Raw genomic sequence first — 19,209 nt, forward strand, 5'->3', positions numbered from 1 at the left:
TCGTGTGATACTGGCTGCAGCGTGAGTAGGAGCGTCTAATCATAAAGTAACTGTTAGAAATATGTCCCAGTGTTGAAACTTCTGAAACCTACATTGTTTCATGTTTCCTTCACTCCTTCCCATCACTTGGCTCTGTCATAGGAGCAGAACAACGGAAATGATGGTGTGCTGGATCTCTTATATGACGGCCATGAATGATGCCCAATGGACCCCATTGATTATAATAGTTTTTCTGTCATTTTATTGGCAAAGCCCACTTTAATATATTTTCTGGTTAGCTAGATCTGTGACGGAGGCTCCGAAGGGAACCGACAATGCAGAAGTGTCACAAATATACAGCCACAAATAATTAGTGTCTCGTGCAACATATTCCTCATTTCATACAAGTGTCGCACACGCATTACTTATAGGGGTTGTACCGAAATCAACTTTTATCATTTATCCGCAAGATAGGTGATAGAAGTCTGATCGATGGCCGTCCTACGACTGAAACCCCCATTGATTCTGAGAATGGGAGTCCCGTGTTCCCCTCTTCCTCGCTCACTACATCCTCCGCAATGAGGAGCAGCAGTCACACACATGCGGTGCAGCACCATTCATCTTCTATGGGGCTGACGGAGACAGCGGAGTACAAGCGCTCGGCCATCTCTGGCAGTCTGTGGCACCTCGACTGCACGACCACAGCTCTGTTCAGCCTCCTCCTCACTCGGTGGGGTGCAGAGAGCCTACAGTGAAGGGGGTGAACACGGGCCCCCTGTTCTCAGGATTGGTAGGGGTCTCAATGATCAGATCGTGTGAATAGGTGATATAAATTAGATTTTGGTAGGACCCCCTGAGGCTGGGCTCACACGGGGCGGAATTGCCATGGAATTTCCGTGCGTAAAGTCCGTACGGCAATTCCACCCACGGCTCCTATTCCTGGGATTAGCCAGCAAAGTGGACAAGATTTAGCAAAAATCTCGTCCACACGTTGCGGCCAAGCCGCATGAAAACTGACATGCGGCGCAGAATTCAATTCTGCAGCATATCAATTCTTTTCTCTTTACCGCAGCGGCTTCTCTCCTCTCTATGGGGAGAGAAAGCCACAACTGAATGCCGACAGCGAAACCGCTCCATAGGCCGCAGGTTTTGAAGCTGCGCTTTTCTAGTGGCAATCTTGCGATTTTACGGTGTGGCTATTCGGCCAGAATTCCGCCCCATGTCACTCCAGCCTTAATCATACATGGCCCCCAACTGCTACTGAAGCTAGGGTAGGCCCTTCACCCCATCAGCACTATCTCTCTAGTAGGCCTGTGTCGCACAGACATATTTGCATACCAATATTTTGAGCGCGCAATACACAGAAAATAAAGCCCATTGATTTCAAAGGGTTCGTTCACAAATGCGTATTTTGCGTGCATATTATGGTTGCGCAAAAAACGCAGCATACTCTATTTTCCTGCACATTTGTGCAGAAAAAGAAAACTTTTTGAACCTGTTAAACTAATTGGCCGATTCAACGGCTGAGAGCATCAGTGTGTTTTTTGTTTTTTTGTTTTGTGCAAAAAGTACGGTAGAAAAAACACTGTGACTCGTTCCCTGTACCACAGGACAGGTGTGGAGCAATTCGCTGCAAGTCCGTAACAGTACATAGTGAAGTCCGTGCAGCCGGGGAACCAACGGGGTAGATGTTCTTGACATCTGGGTATAGTAAGGTGCATTGGGTCTGACTTCTGAAGGTCCCTGCAGGGAAAATGTACTATTGCATATGGTACTAGCCATGGCCGACTATGTAATACATGGATGGGTCTACCGGAGTGTGGGAGGTCCGAGATATTAGAGGAGGATCTGACTGATGGCCATTCCCTGACGTCTAATCATTTGTGTCTTGTAGGAACTGAAGGCCCAGGAGCTAGCCTTGCGGAGGAGCGGCAGAGCAATGCCGAGGTGTCCTCCGTCATCTACAACCCACACACTTCTCTGTCCATCGAACAGCAGAGGCAGAAACTACCAGTATTTAAGGTAAGTCGGAGACCTGGGATGGTTACTGTCACCGCTTATTACATCCATATCGTTATATGATATCGTATTCTTCTCTTTACCATCACAGCTCAGAAATCACATCCTATACCTGGTGGAAAATTACCAAACCGTGGTGATTATCGGAGAAACCGGATGTGGGAAAAGCACACAGATACCACAGGTAATTAGGGAAAGGGTGGGCCAACATAGTGACACTGGTTTGGGATTCTTAAGAGATCTCGAGGTTTAATATTGGCTGGACCTGCGTACAGAGGTGTTCTAATTCCCCCATGTGGCAGATCTCAACAAGCCTGATGCTTTACTCTCAAGTGGTCTGGTAATGGCTTACCCCCCTCTCCCTATCAAGAACACATGCACATTTGACTGAGTTGAGTGGGTTGGGGAGGGTCGGAGGAAATAGCTGTCGGCCGAGCGATCATTTAGCTGTCTAAAGTTGACGGCCAGTTTAAGTTCTGGTGAAGCAGCATCTAGGGACATCCTGTAGATCAAAAATTGCTATACACGCTAATATCTACATCCTAGGGCTCATTCACATTATCAGTGCTTACTGCGTGCTGACAAATCTCCATACCTATCTTGGCATGTATGCAAGCGTAAAACATGCCAATATAGTGAATGCAAGACGCACAGATCTCACACGAGTATGAACCCCATTGTTTTGAAAGGGGTCATATACATGAGCGCTCTTTTGTCTTTTCTTTTCCCCGCATCGCGGAAAAAAACACTGCATGCCTTATCTTTGGGTGTTTGTTTTCATAGGGGTCAGAAAACACATCGCATGGTATGTGATGCACATGTGAGTGCGGTATGAGGTATCCCATTAAAAACAATGGGAAACACTTGTCAATCCTCCGCCGCGGCTGTACTGGAACGATGGGAGGTGTTTCTGACACAACAACCCCTGTCATCCACGTGGACATCACACGGGCTCAAGCGCACTATCAGGTCGAGATTCCCAGCCTGATATTGCGCTCGCCCATCAGAAATCAGCCTTAGGGTCCTTTTACTTAAAACGATTGTCGAGCGCTTACCTGCCTGACAGTTGTCCCAACAATTATTGTTCCTGTGCTTTCACACAGGATTCGCTCACTGAATGGAGGCGGAGAGCGCCGGAGATCTCTTCTGGCTGCCCGCATTCATTCAGAGTAAGCAGGAAGTAGTTCATGGATGAACGGCTGCCTGTTTACATGGACCAGGTTTTCATAAACTAAATGACAAACAATAAGCGAATATCATTCATCATTCAATCATTAGCAGTGTTGCCGCTAAACGTTTATTGTTCAGTTATACACGATTAGAGATGAGCGAGCGTACTCGGGAAAGCACTACTCGCTCGAGTAATTTGCTTTATCCGAGTATCGCTGTGCTCGTCCCTGAAGATTCGGGTGCCGTCACGGAGCGGGGAGCTGCAGGGGAGAGCGGGGAGGAACGGAGGTAAGATCTTTCTCTCCCTCTCGCCCGCTCTCCCCTGCTCCCCGCTGCGACTCACCTGTCAGCCGCAGCGGCACCCGAATCTTCAGGGACGAGCACAGCGATACTCGGATAAAGCACATTACTCGAGCGAGTAGTGCTTATCCGAGTGCGCTCGCTCATCTCTATACACGATCTATCATTACCTGAGTGATAATTGACATTGACTTGAATTCAGAATATATACTTCTGATAGTACTGAACTGACAGACGCAGAGGGGTTCTTTACTGTAAGAGCAGTGAGACTGTGGAACTCTCTGCCTGAGGATGTGGTGATGACAAAATCAATAGAGGAATTTAAGAGGAAACTAGATGTCTTTTTGGAGCGCTGCAACATTGCAGCAGGATATAGACATTAAATAACTAGCGGGGTTGTTGATCTGGGTCTTGGAGTCAGGAAGGAACTTTCAAACGGTGATTCGGGGATTATTCTGACTGCCATTATGGCGTCAGGAAGCAATTTCTTCCCCCAAAAATGGGCATTGTTTTTTTTTTTGCCTTCCTCTGTATCAACAGAGAGGGGGTCGATAATGGGCTGAACTGGATGGACATTCTTTTTTCAGCCTAGCATACTATGTTCCAATGACTCAAGGATACAAATGTTGGTCATCGGGTGTTATTAGTCCTCCTATTTCAGTCAATGACCTCTTGTATCTGTAATGTACGGTGAATGTGCTCTTTATATGATAGGTACATGTGACAGGCCGTGACATGACAATTCAGTTGTTGCTTTTATAGGAGCAATACATAAACTGTAGAAAACCCGCTCAACGGTTACACTTTATATTACGGGTCTCAAATGAGTAAATCCTCTTGTCTTTTCATGTATTTGTTCTGTAATGTAGTACCTAATAGAGGCGGGATGGACCGCAGAAGGGAGAGTGGTTGGCGTGACTCAGCCTCGCAGAGTAGCAGCAGTCTCGGTAAGTTCCAAAAAACTAACTTTATATGTGCGCGTTGCACTGTGGCCGTATTACTTCTACCAAGCGGCCCTGAGAATTTGGATGACCCACTTTTGACACAACCATGACCAGTGCATGAGCCGTAATACTGTACAGCTGTAACATTTGGGATTTGGTGACTAATAACATTTTCTGCTGTACTGTAAAGTTTTTCCTCCTATTAGCATACTTCTACATTCTTTATGTCGAATTCTTTGTGCAGTTTAGGGTGTATTTACAGGAGGCGGGTTTTACTGCATCCGGATTTCCCCGGGTGAATACACCCTTAGGCCATTTTCAGATTAGCGTATTGTCACACTACAGATGACTTTGCAACCAACCGTATGTCAGCAGGATATGCTTTCATTGGTTTTATTTTCTACTGGGCAAATACTAATCTGTATACAAAATCACACCAATGAATGCAAGCCTGGGCAAAAGTAGGTCATGCTGCTTATTTCAAACCCACCCAAGAAAAAAAACACCCATGTGAACAGCCCCATAGACTTTTATTAGCTCTGTATTGCGCTCCGCAAAACACGGACCAAATATGAAGGTAAAATGCACTTGTCTGAATGCGGCCTAAGGGTGCGTTCATATATGGTGGGTTTGCTGCGGATTTGGGGAGGTTAAAAAATCCACAGTATACACCGCATCAAAATCTGCACCAAGTGGTGAGGATTTTGATGTAGATCCACAGCAGGAAAATACTAGGGCAGGTATAGACACTCCCTCCCCCATCCCCCTCTACCCTCTCCATTAATGCATACTAATACACAGTGTACATCAGGTAGTCAGAGAAGCTGATTCGCCCATCTTAGTGTGTCCAGCCCAAAGGGTTGCTTTAAAGGGGTTTTGCAGTGAAATGATATTGATGACCTATCCGATGACCTGCTGATCAGCCGAGCGGGCACATGCTGTCAGCACCACAATAACAGAGGTCAGAGCGGAAGTCTTTGCGCCTGTAACTGCAGGTATGGCTCCCATTGACTGAGGTCAGCGCAGAGGCTTTCACTCTGACCTCTGTGTATTTGGAGCGGACCTCCCATGAAGTGGCCGGCGCTTGTAACTACAGGCATGGCTCTCATTGAAATCAATTAGAGCCGTGCCTGCAGTTACAAGCAGCAGCCACTACCCAGAGGTCGGCGCAAAGGCTTCTGCTCCAACCTCTGTGTTATTGTGGCGTGACAACAAGGGCCCACTCAGCTGGTCGGTCATCAATAGTATTTCACCAGAAACCCCCCTTTAATGCAGGACTTGGTATTTTACCTAAATAAAGCAATGTACCTGATGCTGGATGCATCCAGTGCCATCGCTCCCTGCAGAAGTGATCACAGACTGCTCCTGCAGAGCATACAGTCATCTCTGGGAGCTCCTCCTGCATCGGCTTCTGTTAGCAGGGACCATGCAAGAAGATACATAAAGTAGTCTGTGCTAGATATTGTCCTGGGTAATGATCGGGTCTGAAATTCCCGTTGGTAGGACCCGGCAGATTCGTTACCTCCTGGCAGTCATTGTGCATTGTACTATGGCAGAATGGGATTGAAGATCTTTTGTACAACTTTACATGAGCTTCTGCTATTTCTAGGTGGCGGGGAGAGTGGCGGAGGAACGTGGAGCCTTATTGGGACATGAGGTCGGCTACTGTATACGATTTGATGACTGTACTGACCCACAGGCCACACGTATCAAGGTAAGACCAGGTGTGCTTCATAGAAGGGACCTAACAATGTGATTGGTGTCATGGAGGCAACCTACTTTCATGAGCCAGGGGTCGGACTTGGAGAACCACTGGCGATCATTTTTTATGTCTGGGGTAGCCGCTACTACAATTACAACAAATATGATGCTGCGCCTTTAGTGTGAGTAATCATGAAAATGGGAAACCTCCAGAACATGATGCACTCTGGTAAGTAGAGGGTATCCATACCCTATGTATGGCATCAACATACCCTCAAAGTGTATAGAGACTAGGATTGATAACCCTTTTAATTCTGTATTAAAGGGAGCTTGTCACCAGGTTCATGCTGCCTGAGCTATAGAATGCGAATAAAAAAATTTGGGGGGGGAGGGCTCAAAGCCCACTACGGTTAACTTGTAACCAATCCCACCACAGCCTTTGCCATTAGCTGAAACCCCCAGTTGGGTCCCCTTAAAAAAATAACCTTTATTGATATGTAGTAAAATATAGTAGCAATAAACTAAAAAAAAGAGTCTCAATAATGTGTGAATTTTTACTACATACTAATAAAGGTTACTTTTCAAGGGGACCCAACTGTGGGTTTCAGCTTATGCCATAGGCTGTGGTGAGATGAGCTACAGAATGCACATTGTGTCCGTGTATGACTTATTCGAACATACCTTAAAGTTTGACTTGTAACAGAACTTTGAGTCACAGGGGCGAGCAGTGCCAGCCTTTCGCTGCCGCGTACCAGAATAAAACATACATGGGCACAGTGTACATACCTGTCCTAGGTTCATGCTGCCTGTGGTTCGGGCAGCATGAACCTGGTGACCAGTTCCCTTATAGGCCTGAATGTACACGGCATGCGCGGATTCCGTATGGGGAATCCTGCACAGAATCTGCCGGCAACCCTGCATACCTTTCTTCTGTACTGCGGCTGTGTGCGGACATCGCGCAGGCGCATATGTGCAGTACAGATTAAAAATATATATATATCCTGCTCTTCCCGCAGAATCCGCAGCCCATTAACAGTGTCAACTGCAGACCGTCTGCGGGTCAGACGGCTGCTTTTTTTTTTTTCATTCGGGAGTGGAAGCCGCAATTGGTTTCCGTTCGTTTGCATGAAGATTAATTGTTCCATAGCATGCTATGGAGGGTTATTGGTGCAGAATCCGGAGGAGGATGCCTGCTCTGGGTTCCGCAGCAAAAATCCGCCCGTGTGCATGAGGCCTTAATGTCAAATATGATGATTTCTCAAGACTTGCCTATGTCCCTTGATAAGCCTTTGTATGACTGTGATTGCTGTGTGCTTACCCCGACAGTTTCTGACTGATGGTATGCTTGTCCGAGAAATGATGTCCGATCCGTTGCTCACCAGATACAGGTAGGTTCGCTCATCATGTAAAGACCACTAATCAATCATATGAAAGGGGTTATCCAACCAAAGAAAATATTTTGAAAACGGCTCACCATGCTTTAAAGGGATTCTGACATCGGGTTCATTCGTCCCGTCAGCTGGCGGCATAAACCCAGGACAGGTACGCATGTTGCCGCCAATGTGGTTTTATTCTGAAACACTGCAGTGTTTCAGAGTGGAACCTCCATGGTGGCAGTGTGCGTAGCCGCCCCGGGTTCATGCCTGTTGTTGGTGACGTCACCGCTGCAGTGGGGGGCCAGGCACTCAAATGTTTCAAACAGACAGTAATGCACTTTACTGAAACCCTTCAGGACCAGATTTTTTTGTTGTTCTCCCCACCTTCCAAGAGTCCTTTTTTTTTTCCATTCCAAAAATTCAATTGCGCCACTTTTGGTGCCTTTAATTTTTCACTGTGTTCCGTAAAGTAAAAATGACAAATGAACTTTGTTCTGTGGGTCTGTACAATTATTGTGACACCAAATTTATGTAGTCTGTTAATGTTTTTCTACTTTAAAAGTAAATTAAATTGTTTTTCTTAAACAAAAATCGCCTTCTGTCATCTTATGCTTTAGGCCGCCTGCACACGGGTGGAAATCCCGCGGCGGGATTTTCCGCGCGATTTCCGCCACTGAAAGCCTGCATAGGAGTGCATTACAATACGCACTCCTATGCAGACGGCCGCGGTTTGGCCACGCGAAATCTTGCGCGGCAAACAAACCGCGGCATGTCCTATTTCTGTGCGGGGCTCGCAGAGCCTCGCACAGAAACGTCACTCACCCGGCCGCCGGCTCCGGTCTGCGCATGCGCCGGCTGCTCGGCAGCCGGAACATGAAAGAGCCAGGGCCGCCAAGCGCCGGTGAGTACGCGCTCGTCCCTGCAGGCGCTCGGGTCGGGTCCTGCGGCGAGAATTCTCGCCGCCGGATCCGACCCGCCCGTCTGCAGGCGGCCTTAGACTATTTTTTTGGTTAATTGTTTTGTTTTCTTTGTTTTTTGCTGAGAGGGCTGCAGTTTTTATTAGTACCATATCATGGTATTTTAATAGTTGTGACTATTACGTACACAGCAATACCAAATATGAGTTTTTTGTGTTTTTAATTGTTTAGATTTTTCTTTCTTTAATATTTCTTAGTTACATTTTTTTCTTACTGTTAAACCTTATTAAAGCTTTTTTTTACACTTATGTTTAGTTTCCACAAGGAAGTGAACTTGTGATTATTTGATTGCTTGCACCATATATTGCAATACTTCAGTATTGCAGTATATAACGTTTTTTTAATGTTGCCTCTGAAGCCCCACCACAGGCAGGGCTTAATAGGTATCTATGCTTGGTAGCCACGGGAACCTTCAGGAAGCTCTGGGCTGCCATGCTAACCAATCAGCAACCCCCAATCATGTTGGAAGGGGTCCTCCTTTCCCACTGACTGTTTAGACGTTTGGTCAGCTTTGACCTTGGCATCTAAACTACCGAAATCAGAGCTAATTCTGATTGCAGCAGCTGTCAAAATAGCTGATAGCCGCGGGGTATGGAGCAGACGTGACTCCCCAGCCTGCTCCATACAGCCTTCACAACCGCATGACATATACTTACGTTATCCTGCTATGACTAGCCATTGTAAAAGGGTAAAAGATGAGGATCTTCCAATCCTTATTCCTCAGACTTTCTTGTCTCAGCAGGAGCAGCATAACCCTATCTTCTCTTGCAGTGTACTGATGTTGGATGAGGCTCACGAGCGGACACTGTACACTGACATCGCTATTGGCCTTCTGAAAAAGGTAGGCAGACAGTCATATCCTAGTGGGATTTGTCCCATGTAGTATGTTGCATTCCGATTTGTATACATTCATTCCACGGTCAACCCCAATCCACTGTAGGGCACTGCTGAATGCCATTATTTGGTGGCACCATGGTAACTAGGAGTGCGGCAAAGGGGTTTCCTATTGAGCATTGGAGAAAGAACCTTTCATTGGGCGAAAATAGATGTAAGCTGTAATGTATACCTGGAAAGAGCTGCTGTTGGTCATTTAAAGCGCTTTTCCAGGATTTTTCCATGTTTTTTTCTATTACTGACCGACAGGGACCCGCTGATTAGATTCCCACCGAAGAGCCTATTCTTGGGGACGCTGTCACTGTGGTCAGCGCAGAAAGCAGAAATTGCCCTTTAAAGACGACCCTAAACATTCTTCTCAGGGAGCTGGGGATGAAATGGGTATTCTTACCACGTCTGATAAGTGCAGGTCCCAGAGGTGGGATCTGCATCTATCTTCTGAATCTATGAACGCGGCATAAGGGTAGCTATTCCCATCTCGGCCACGATTGACTATTTAAAGGAGCTGCTGCCTTTACAGCAATCCTCCAATCCTGGGATTTAAAGGGAAGTAATATTACCTATCATCCTCTCTTTGTGCTGATGTGATGCGGAACTGCCGGTTCATTGGGCCCTTTTCAGTCTTCGAAGGTGGCTGCAGCGCTTCTTTTACTGTGAATGGGTAGTGTATCAGTAGTTTTTGATACTACATGCTGCTCAAGTGAACAGCTTTGGCCAATCCGATAGCAGTTTAAATCAGCATGCACTATTTGGGTGTGTGTGCGCACGTAATACGCGCCAAAATAGAGCTGCAGCTTTTCTTGCGTGAGTATTTCGCACAATTTACGCAGGAATGTGGCCACTTATGGCAGATTGAAACAATGTATTTCGCACAGAATGCGCTGTAACAATGTGTTCGTGTGAGCCCGGACATAGGCCAAGGATGCACAGTGAGCAATGGTAGTGAGGGGAGAGCTGCAGCCTTCTTGAAAGACCAAAGAAGGGGGTCTCAAGATCCGTCAGGTCCACAGCACACCGGCACAAACTGAGGGCGGAGGTTAATACAAGCCTCCACCCTTCTATCTTGGGACAATTTTTGTCCCTGGCACTCTAGGGCCACTGTAAGAAGCACCGTAGCCCCTTCATTATAAGGATTGGTGGTGTTCGTGACAGTCAGATCCAATCAAACTAGAAGTGATAATACATTCTAACATCATTACTTTTATATTAGGAAAGCCCCTTTAAATATCTCTATACCTTTCATTGAGACATGTCAGATGCAGCCTTGGTGTTCCACAAGCTGGGACCTTCACCGATGCCTGTCTGGGACCAAAATAATGTTGATGGGTTTCTCACTGAAATCTGTATTACTGCAGTGCACATTATCCTAACGATTGGTAGTCTCAGTTTACGGCTCTGCAGTACTTGTAGATGAACCATTCCTTGAAACTCTTTCTTATCGAATATTAGTTCTAAATGTTATTATTTATTCTCATATATTTTCAGATTCAGAAGAAGAGGGGAGACCTGAGACTGATCGTTGCCTCAGCTACACTGGATGCGGAGGTAGATCTTAAAGCAACCCTCTGGTCCCAGACAAACCAAGCTGGCTACACTACTTCTCTGAATACCTGATGCACACCGAACACTGGTGGTACATTGGTAGTCTAAGACCCTACACGCTGCTTGATTGGCCAGTGCTGCTCATGTGATCTGCATTGGCCAATCAGAGCAGTGTTTAGTGTCTTGCACACTGTGCAATGGTAATGCATCGGTAGTTGCAGAGAAGCTGGGCAGCCTTCTTAGCTTGTCTGGGACTGGAGGGTCGCTTTAAGGCCTGCTTGACCGTCTCGCGGAAGAATATATTAACTCCTATCTTGTTTATTTCCATATGTAACTCCTCTGACTTCAAGAAATTCAAGACTTTCTTCAACCAGAATGACACTAATGACCCTACTAGAGACACGTGCGCTATTTTAACAGTGGAGGGGAGGACATTCCCAGTAGATATTTTCTATACCCAGAGGTGAGATGGCGATTTGTAATAGACACTGATCTTTTTGCGTTGATTACATTGTATTTCTCCATTTTACGTCACGTTCTCTAGCTATTTTCTGTATATTTCTTGTGGATCCGCCATGTCTTTGGGGTATGCTTCTTCTCTTCCAGCCCTGTTCCAGATTACTTGAAGTCCACAGTACAGACAGTCATGAAGATCCACCAGAGTGATATGGAGGGGGACGTTCTTGCTTTCCTTACAGGCCAGGTACTAATGAACAAGTAAACAAAAACTGTAAAGTACTACTTCATTAAAGAGGTTTTATTTGCAGTCCAAATGGTTTCCTCAAGTACAGGCGACTTGTAGGAGATGTTAACACCACAAGTGGAGGAGCACCAGATTGCCTATAGCTTGTGTTACAATATCCCAAATAGTTTTCACATCTTTTTTTCCAGGGGGTATGCCATAAATGTCCGATTAGAGGAAGGTTCCAACTCTAGGTCCTCTAAGCCCTCTCAGACAGATGGAGCAGTGGCCAGATTCAGATGAAGAGCGGTAATAGAGGTGGCCGGCTATATGTGCAGCTGTTGGCATCCAGGTCTTAGAGAGTCATGGAACAGCCACTTATTTTGTGCTTTGAAGTGATTTCGCTGGCCATTTTTGCATTCGTGAAAAAAACGCTGTTAATATGTCCACAAAAAATGCAAGCAAGCCCAGATAATAGGGAAATATGCTGTGTGTTCATGGACCGAAAATTGCATGTACCTTATGGTGTATCCCATGATAGGGTTCCGAATCCGCTCTTTTCTCACCATAGACACGCTAAAACGCTTACTGTTGCCCTCATCCACTCTCGGCTCAATTATTGCAACTCGTTGCTGATTGGCCTCCCCTGCACCAGACTCTCCCCTCTCCAATCCATCCTGAATGCGGCAGCCAGGCTCATCTTCCTGTCCAGCCGCTACTCGGACGCCTCTGCCCTGTGCCGGTCACTGCACTGGCTGCCTGTTAAATACAGAATTCAATTCATCCACAAAGCCCTCCACAGCGCAGCGCCACCCTACATTGTATCCCTCATCTCAATCCATCACCCAGCCCGGGCTCTCCACTCTGCTAACTTAACTAGACTCCACGCCCCTCTAATTCAAACTTCTCACTCCCGCCTCCAAGACTTCTCCAGAGCAGCACCGGTCCTCTGGAACGCACTACCAAAGGCTACCCGAGCAATCCAGGACTCACAGAACTTCAGGCGTGCTCTAAAAATGCACCTCTTCAGGGAGGCATACCGCATTCCCTAAACAAACCCCTCTGTACTCCGCCTGATAACATGCTCCCTGACCTACTGACTGCAATCCCTGCTAGCCATCATAAACCGCTCCTGCAGTCATACTGTTTCTGCCGTCACACGGCTTAATGTCTGACCATTCATTGTCTGTATATAGCATCCCTCACTCTCCACCTCGCCATACCGTGCACATCTCCAGCCCCTTTACCTTCTGTATCACCCCATTACTTGTAGTATGTAAGCTCGTTGGAGCAGGACCCTCACCCCTATTGTTTCCATCAACTGATTACTATGTAACCGTGGTTCTGTAATTTTTGTACTTTTGTCTTTCTGTATTCCCCTGTCTATGTAAGCGCTGCGGAATATGATGGCGCTATACAAATAAAGATTATTATTATTAAGGTTAACCTCTCTAATTGTAAAGATCTCTTATCTAATGCTTTCTGACGTCCTATTACTAGGAAGAGGTGGAAAGTGTGGTGTCCATGTTGGTGGAGCAGGCCCGTATTCTTGCTCGCTCGGGCCTGAAGAAGCACCTACGTGTCCTCCCCATGTATGCTGGACTCCCTGCTTCAGAACAGATGAAGGTGTTTGAGAGAGCCCCCAATAATGTCCGTAAGGTACGGCTGCTGAGATTTACCCCGGGAAGCCTTGTGTACCGATGTCAGATTCCTGCTTTATCTTACATATAAGCCTTTTTTTTCTCTTAGGTAGTCGTTGCCACAAACATTGCAGAGACGTCCATCACCATAAATGGGATCACCTTCGTTATAGACTGCGGTTTCGTTAAGCTGCGAGCGTATGACTCTAAGCGTGCTGTGGAGTCGCTGGTTTTGGTTCCTGTTTCACAGGCATCAGCCAATCAAAGAGCAGGACGCAGCGGGAGGAACCGATCTGGACAGTGCTATAGGCTATATACGGGTAATCTATATATTTTATCTATGCCGTTGCCGTTACATACCTTGCCCATTTTTCTTATAGCAGGAGTTATACCTATATATCAAAATGTATGGCCACCATCATCTGAATGTGGGTGAGGCATACTATGGGTTAATCATCTGTATGCTCCCAACTGTATCGTTAACCACTTCACGACTGGAGTAAATTTAGCATTTTTTTTTTTTCTTTCTGAGAGACGTAAGTTTTTTTTTTTTAAATTTATTTATTTATTTTTTTTATTTTGCCATTGATGTAGCCATATAGGGCCTTGTGTGTTACGGGATGAGGGTCTATTTACATAGGCGTATATCGGTCAGGTTTTCACGCCCGGCCAATATACACTTCCATCTAAGCAGTTCCCCCACCCCCTTCCCTCCCACTCACTACTGCTCTGCCTCTGTCCTCCCCTCCGAGGGTTTGGAATGGGAGGGAGCAGTACGGGGGGGGGGGGCAGAGCTAAGCTCCGCCCCCTCCTCGCCTCTTGTCCATAGCCAGCAATAGGAGTGGGCGGGATGAAGCAGAACTTAGCTCCACCCCATCACCTCCCATCGCAAACGCCATACTGGAGGAGAGGGGCAGAGGGTTCTCCACCTTGGGCAATCCATACTTGTTTGAAGTTGCCCTTGACAGTAAGCTGATCAAACATCTCCCCCTGCTGGAACCCCCAGGAAATAGCTGCAATCTGTTGGAGAAGCTGGTAGGAAGTGTATAATTCCCCCGGTGCACCGCAGGGAAGATAAAGCATTACACAATGCACATCCACATCAACGGGCTGTCCATGTAGTATGTGACTGGTGGTCTAGAGACGCTCGTTATAACTCTTCTCCACTCTTGGATCATTTGCAATCAATTTAAGGCTTTATTTTAACCCTATTACAGGTAGTCTTGACATATTGCAAGGGGGATCAAAGAGGATAGGTGCTAAGTGTTAGATCGCTAGAGGTCCAACTCCTGGGATTAAGAGAACGATGCACCCCAAATGCCGTAGGATAGCGGAGTGGCGTGCAAGACCAACATGCTGATTCCTTCTATGGCACTGATAGTTATAGCCGAGCGCATCGCTCCACTATCTCCATAGACTGTGAATGGAGCAGTGGTCACACATGCATGCTACTAGCCCATTCACTAGGGGGCCTTGCAGACAGTCGTTCTTGTGATCCTTGAGTGACTCAGCAGTTGGACCCACAACGTACAAATAAAAGTGATAAAGCGCAAAAATGCTCAGTACTGTGCACAGACTTGCGCAAATCAACCTAGTTCACTGTGCAAATACATAGAGGTGAGCGTATTTGCGCATACGCACGGCTGAAGGAGCTCTATCTGCAGTTCTGGCCCCGCACCTCCCATTTTGGGCTAAATTTACACAAACCTTGCTCTCTTTGCGGTAGTTTCTTGCTTACGTTACTAATCTGATTGATGCCGCCCTTTCTCAGAGATCCGGCATTCAGACCACGTACTGTAATCTATGGCGTACACACATGGTTCCATCTGCCAAGTTTCCTTGGCACCGTGTAGGGATATGCGTTCAGATCCCAACCAAGGTGACACGCTCATAACATTTTTATAGCCACTCGCTTGGGTTTCCCCGAGCTCAGCAGTTTCCTGCACGATCCCAAAAACCTACTGTTTCTGGTCTACATAGATGAATTAGATGCCGATGTGCTGAGGCAGGTGCGGCTGCAAATGAACACCTTCTCTGCAATACACTACAACGAATATATGGGATAATGTGTTCCCTTGCCTAAGAGTATTATATAAAGTATGTTATTCCTTACAATACTTTAGCTGCTGCAGAACCTCTTTTGGAGGACCAAGGAAAAGCTTCCTCTCCACCATTAATTTGTTATGAAACTCATTCTTACTTTTCACAAAGAAGTTCTGCAGCGCCTGAGGTGTTATGATGTTCTGCAGCGGCTGCTGCACAGGACTGTATCTAACCCACTGCAACACCACATGTCAGTTAAAGCGACCTTCCAGATTTGGGACAAAAGTTTCTCCTGTAATGGGAGGAAAAGGGGGTATTTTACCTGCAGTTGTTCTTCTCTGTCGCCCCTTTGATCTGCAAGTTCCAGTACCCGTTTTTGGTGTCGGAGATGGGCGCAGCAGTTTTCTAACTACCTAATGCATGCTGTGCATTGCTCTCTGATCACGTGAGCAGCTGTGGCCAATCGGAGAGCAGGTATAGTGCATTGGTAGCCTAACATTCCCAATGCCCTGTGGGGATTAGGTAGTCTGAAGATTGCTGGGCCATCTTGGACACCAAAAACAAGACCCAGAGCCAGCAGATTGGAGGAACGACAGAGAAGAACAACTGCCGGTAACACACCCCCTCCTCCTCTGGTCCCAGAACGAATTTTGACCTGAAGCTGGAGGGTCACTTTAAGGAGTGGTTGGCCCAGGATAAGCAACTTCCTGCGATCACTGATGGACACCTTCTATAGGAAGAGATGATCAGCAGCTACTTAGCACCACTTATCTGTGTATAATTGTCAGCTTCTGACTTTTATACCTGTATTATGGCCATTTTTTTACTGCCTTATAGAGAATATTAATTCTAATTCTGCATCTTAAAAAGGACAAATGAAAACATGCAGACAGCCTTAACGCCCGCCCCAGCACGTCACCCGCCAGCACACAAACAATATGCCATGTAGCCCACATTTGTCTTGTAATCCCATCAGTATTTCCATTCCTCTCCCAGAGCCTCAGGCTGCGTAGTACAGTTGTCTTTGGAGTTGCATCCTGTGTATACGTTGCACATGCTGGGTCATGTCGCTCGCACCCCTCACACTCCTAGGTGTGGCGCTCACCGACTTTTTTTAAAAGTAATCTAATCAACTGTCTCTCCCGCCTAACGATTCAAGTAATAACATCTCGGCGCTCGTGACTTTGTCAGTTTTACTCTGGTGTCTGGACTACGTCTAGCAGGAATGATTTACTAGTGAAGTTATAAAGTGAGAGAAGCTAGAGAGGCGCACGTATTCAGGGCAAAGCTTCACTCTTGTGTAATCCATGCAGCTATATTCACTTGTATAGGCAGGAGTACTAATTGTACAGAGAAAGATCTATCTATCTCATATCAATCGTGTTTCCCTGAAAATAAGACCCTGTCTTATATTTTTTTGGCCCAAAAGAGGCACTAGGTCTTCTTTTCAGGTGATGTCTTATTATACTTACCTAGCAGGGTCGGTCCAGGTCACTCCCGCCGCTCTCTGGAGCTCCGACGCTCTTCTTACAGTCCTCGGCCGCCACAGAAGATCACTTCCTGGTAACAGGATTCATAAATCCTGCCTCCAGGAAGTGATGGCTCTAATTGGCTGAGTAGCGCTCGAGAATCAATCAATGCAGTACTCGATAATCCAATCTGATGGCTGTGATTGGTTCATCAAACGCTGCATTGATTGGTTCTTGGACCGCTACTCAGACAATCGCAGCCATCGCGTTGTGGAGGTGGGTTTCTTGAATTGGCCAATCAATGCAATGGCTCAGTCAATTCATACATTCCGTCTCTACAACGCGATGGATGTGATTGGTTCTTTGACCGCTGCTCAACCAAACAATGCAGCGCTCGATGAATCAATCACAGCCATCACTTCATGGAGGTGGGATGTGTGAATCCCGTAACTAGGAAGTGAGCTGCTGTTGGCGACCGAGGACTGCAAAAAGAGCATCAGAGCCTTAGAGAGCAGCGGGAGGGTTCTGAACAGAGCCTGCTAGGTAATGTATTCCTTTTTTTATGTAATGCAACTACGGCTTATTTTCGGGGGTAGGGCTTATATTTAGTTCGCTTGAAACCGGTAGTTCGGCAGAAGAGCTGATAAAATGGACCGCACGCTGTGCTCTGCCGAGGGGACTGCGGATTACAGCTGATTGCATTGTCTCCGCTGTCAGCCCCGACTCAGAACAAAAGGAATTTATTCAGAGAACAGGCAGTCATCTGAATAAATTCAGCTCCAGGCGGCTCACACGCTCCTAATTGGTACTAATAGGCATTAGTACCAATTAGCAGATTATGCAAAATGATTGTTCAAAAGCCATCTTTTGAGCGATCATCTGTGTGTCTAAACGGGCCTTTCTCGCTCGTGTCATTGGTGAGCACAGCAAAACCATGGCTATATCTCATGGTTTTTGCTGTGTCCCCCAATGACGAGACGAGAAACAGATTTTACGGTGATTACACAAAAATCTCCCTTTAGTTATATCTTTCTGTCTGAAACTCCTGGCCTCTATTTCCTCAGATGGTCATGTGATCTCAATTCTGATCTGCTAAGCTCAGATTTTCTTAGGGTTATGCATTCGTTTTCTAGTCAATTTCTCAGTCTGTGCCATGCTGTTAAAGGCATCCTACCACAGAAACTGCCTGGAAGAGGACACAGACACTCCTATTGCGGTTATTGATGATGATCACACGTCTCCTGTCACACAGTTATAGTAGAGGAGATCACAGCTCATCCTTCTGACTGCATACTTATGGTCTGTAGCTTATAGAATATAGGAGCTAATGATAGCTGCCCCCCACCCATGCAGAAAAAAAGGTATAATTGAATTGATGCATCATGGGATGGATGTGAATGTGTAACCAAAATCTTTCAGCAGAAGAGCTCACCGGAGCATCACAGCCTCTTCAAAAACTTGATAATTAGGGGTGTCCTAAGTCAGCCACCATCTGATATTGTTTACCCAACTCCCTGAAAACCCCTTTTAATGGCACGTTCACACACAGTGGATTTGGTGCGGATTTTTACGCGGATTTGCTGCAGACTACAGACTTCACACCTTCCATTAAAGTTGTGGAATCTACTGCAGATCCACGTCAAGATCTATACCTTCTGGTGCAGATTTTTTCCCTAGAAAAAATCTGCAACAAATCCACTGCATGTGAACGCACCCTTAGGCCTCCTTCACACGGGCGACATGGCATCGCCGCGAGAAAATCGCAGGGATATCACATTGCTGGTCCGCGTGATCTGCTGCATCTTCTCGCGGCAATACCGCAATATCGTAGCATCACATGCGAGGATTTTCGGGGTGGAGGGGGCTAGAAATAGAAGCCTTACCCAAAAAAAAGGTGTAGCTGAAGAAAAGGAAAAAAAAGTATACATCACCTCTGCCGCACTGTCCGGGGCGACGCCGCATCTTCTCCCCGGGTCCCTGCACTTTTTCTCTTCTTCATCTTCTGGCCAGGGATTAAAAAATCCCCGCCTCCTGGAAGCGCTGGCTGTGATTGGCTGATGCTTAACCAATCACAGCCAGTGCTCGATGAATGGCTGTAATTAGTTCAATCACAGCCTTTCATCAAGCCCTGGCTGTGATTTGGCTAAGCATCAGCCAATCACAGCCAGCGCTTACGGGAGTCAGGGATTAAACAAGATCATCAGTGCCGGGACCCGGGGAGAAGCTGCGGCCGGGCTGACAGCGCGTCTAACATGATGTATGTGTGTTTTTGTTTTTTTTTCTGCAGTTAAAGCTTAGATTATAGCTTTGACAGTAGCATCACATCGCACGAAAACGCAGTAGCAAATGTAACAGAGGAAGGCTCTATAGGGAAACATGGGCTACAAAACCACACGAGTCACGTGTATATCACCGGACCTGCAATGTTTTTGTGTCAAGTTGTTGCATGCTACAAAACATTGCATGTGTGAAG

The 19,209-nt window shown here is 46.5% G+C and overlaps 1 protein-coding gene across 1 annotated transcript in view; it reads left to right on the forward strand.

The window, feature by feature from the left end:
* The window catches only part of DHX35 (DEAH-box helicase 35), a 40,907-nt gene that overhangs the window by 2,513 nt on the left and 19,185 nt on the right, over nucleotides 1–19,209 (forward strand). The window contains exons 2-12 of the mRNA XM_066587842.1: nucleotides 1,874–2,001; nucleotides 2,090–2,182; nucleotides 4,338–4,415; nucleotides 6,022–6,126; nucleotides 7,440–7,501; nucleotides 9,238–9,307; nucleotides 10,846–10,905; nucleotides 11,253–11,365; nucleotides 11,509–11,605; nucleotides 13,085–13,243; nucleotides 13,334–13,544. Of these exons, the coding sequence (XP_066443939.1) occupies nucleotides 1,874–2,001; nucleotides 2,090–2,182; nucleotides 4,338–4,415; nucleotides 6,022–6,126; nucleotides 7,440–7,501; nucleotides 9,238–9,307; nucleotides 10,846–10,905; nucleotides 11,253–11,365; nucleotides 11,509–11,605; nucleotides 13,085–13,243; nucleotides 13,334–13,544 (1,176 nt within the window). The remainder of the gene's footprint in view (nucleotides 1–1,873; nucleotides 2,002–2,089; nucleotides 2,183–4,337; nucleotides 4,416–6,021; nucleotides 6,127–7,439; nucleotides 7,502–9,237; nucleotides 9,308–10,845; nucleotides 10,906–11,252; nucleotides 11,366–11,508; nucleotides 11,606–13,084; nucleotides 13,244–13,333; nucleotides 13,545–19,209) is intronic.

Source organism: Eleutherodactylus coqui, chromosome 13 (assembly GCF_035609145.1).
Source record: "Eleutherodactylus coqui strain aEleCoq1 chromosome 13, aEleCoq1.hap1, whole genome shotgun sequence".
NCBI lineage: Eukaryota > Metazoa > Chordata > Amphibia > Anura > Eleutherodactylidae > Eleutherodactylus > Eleutherodactylus coqui.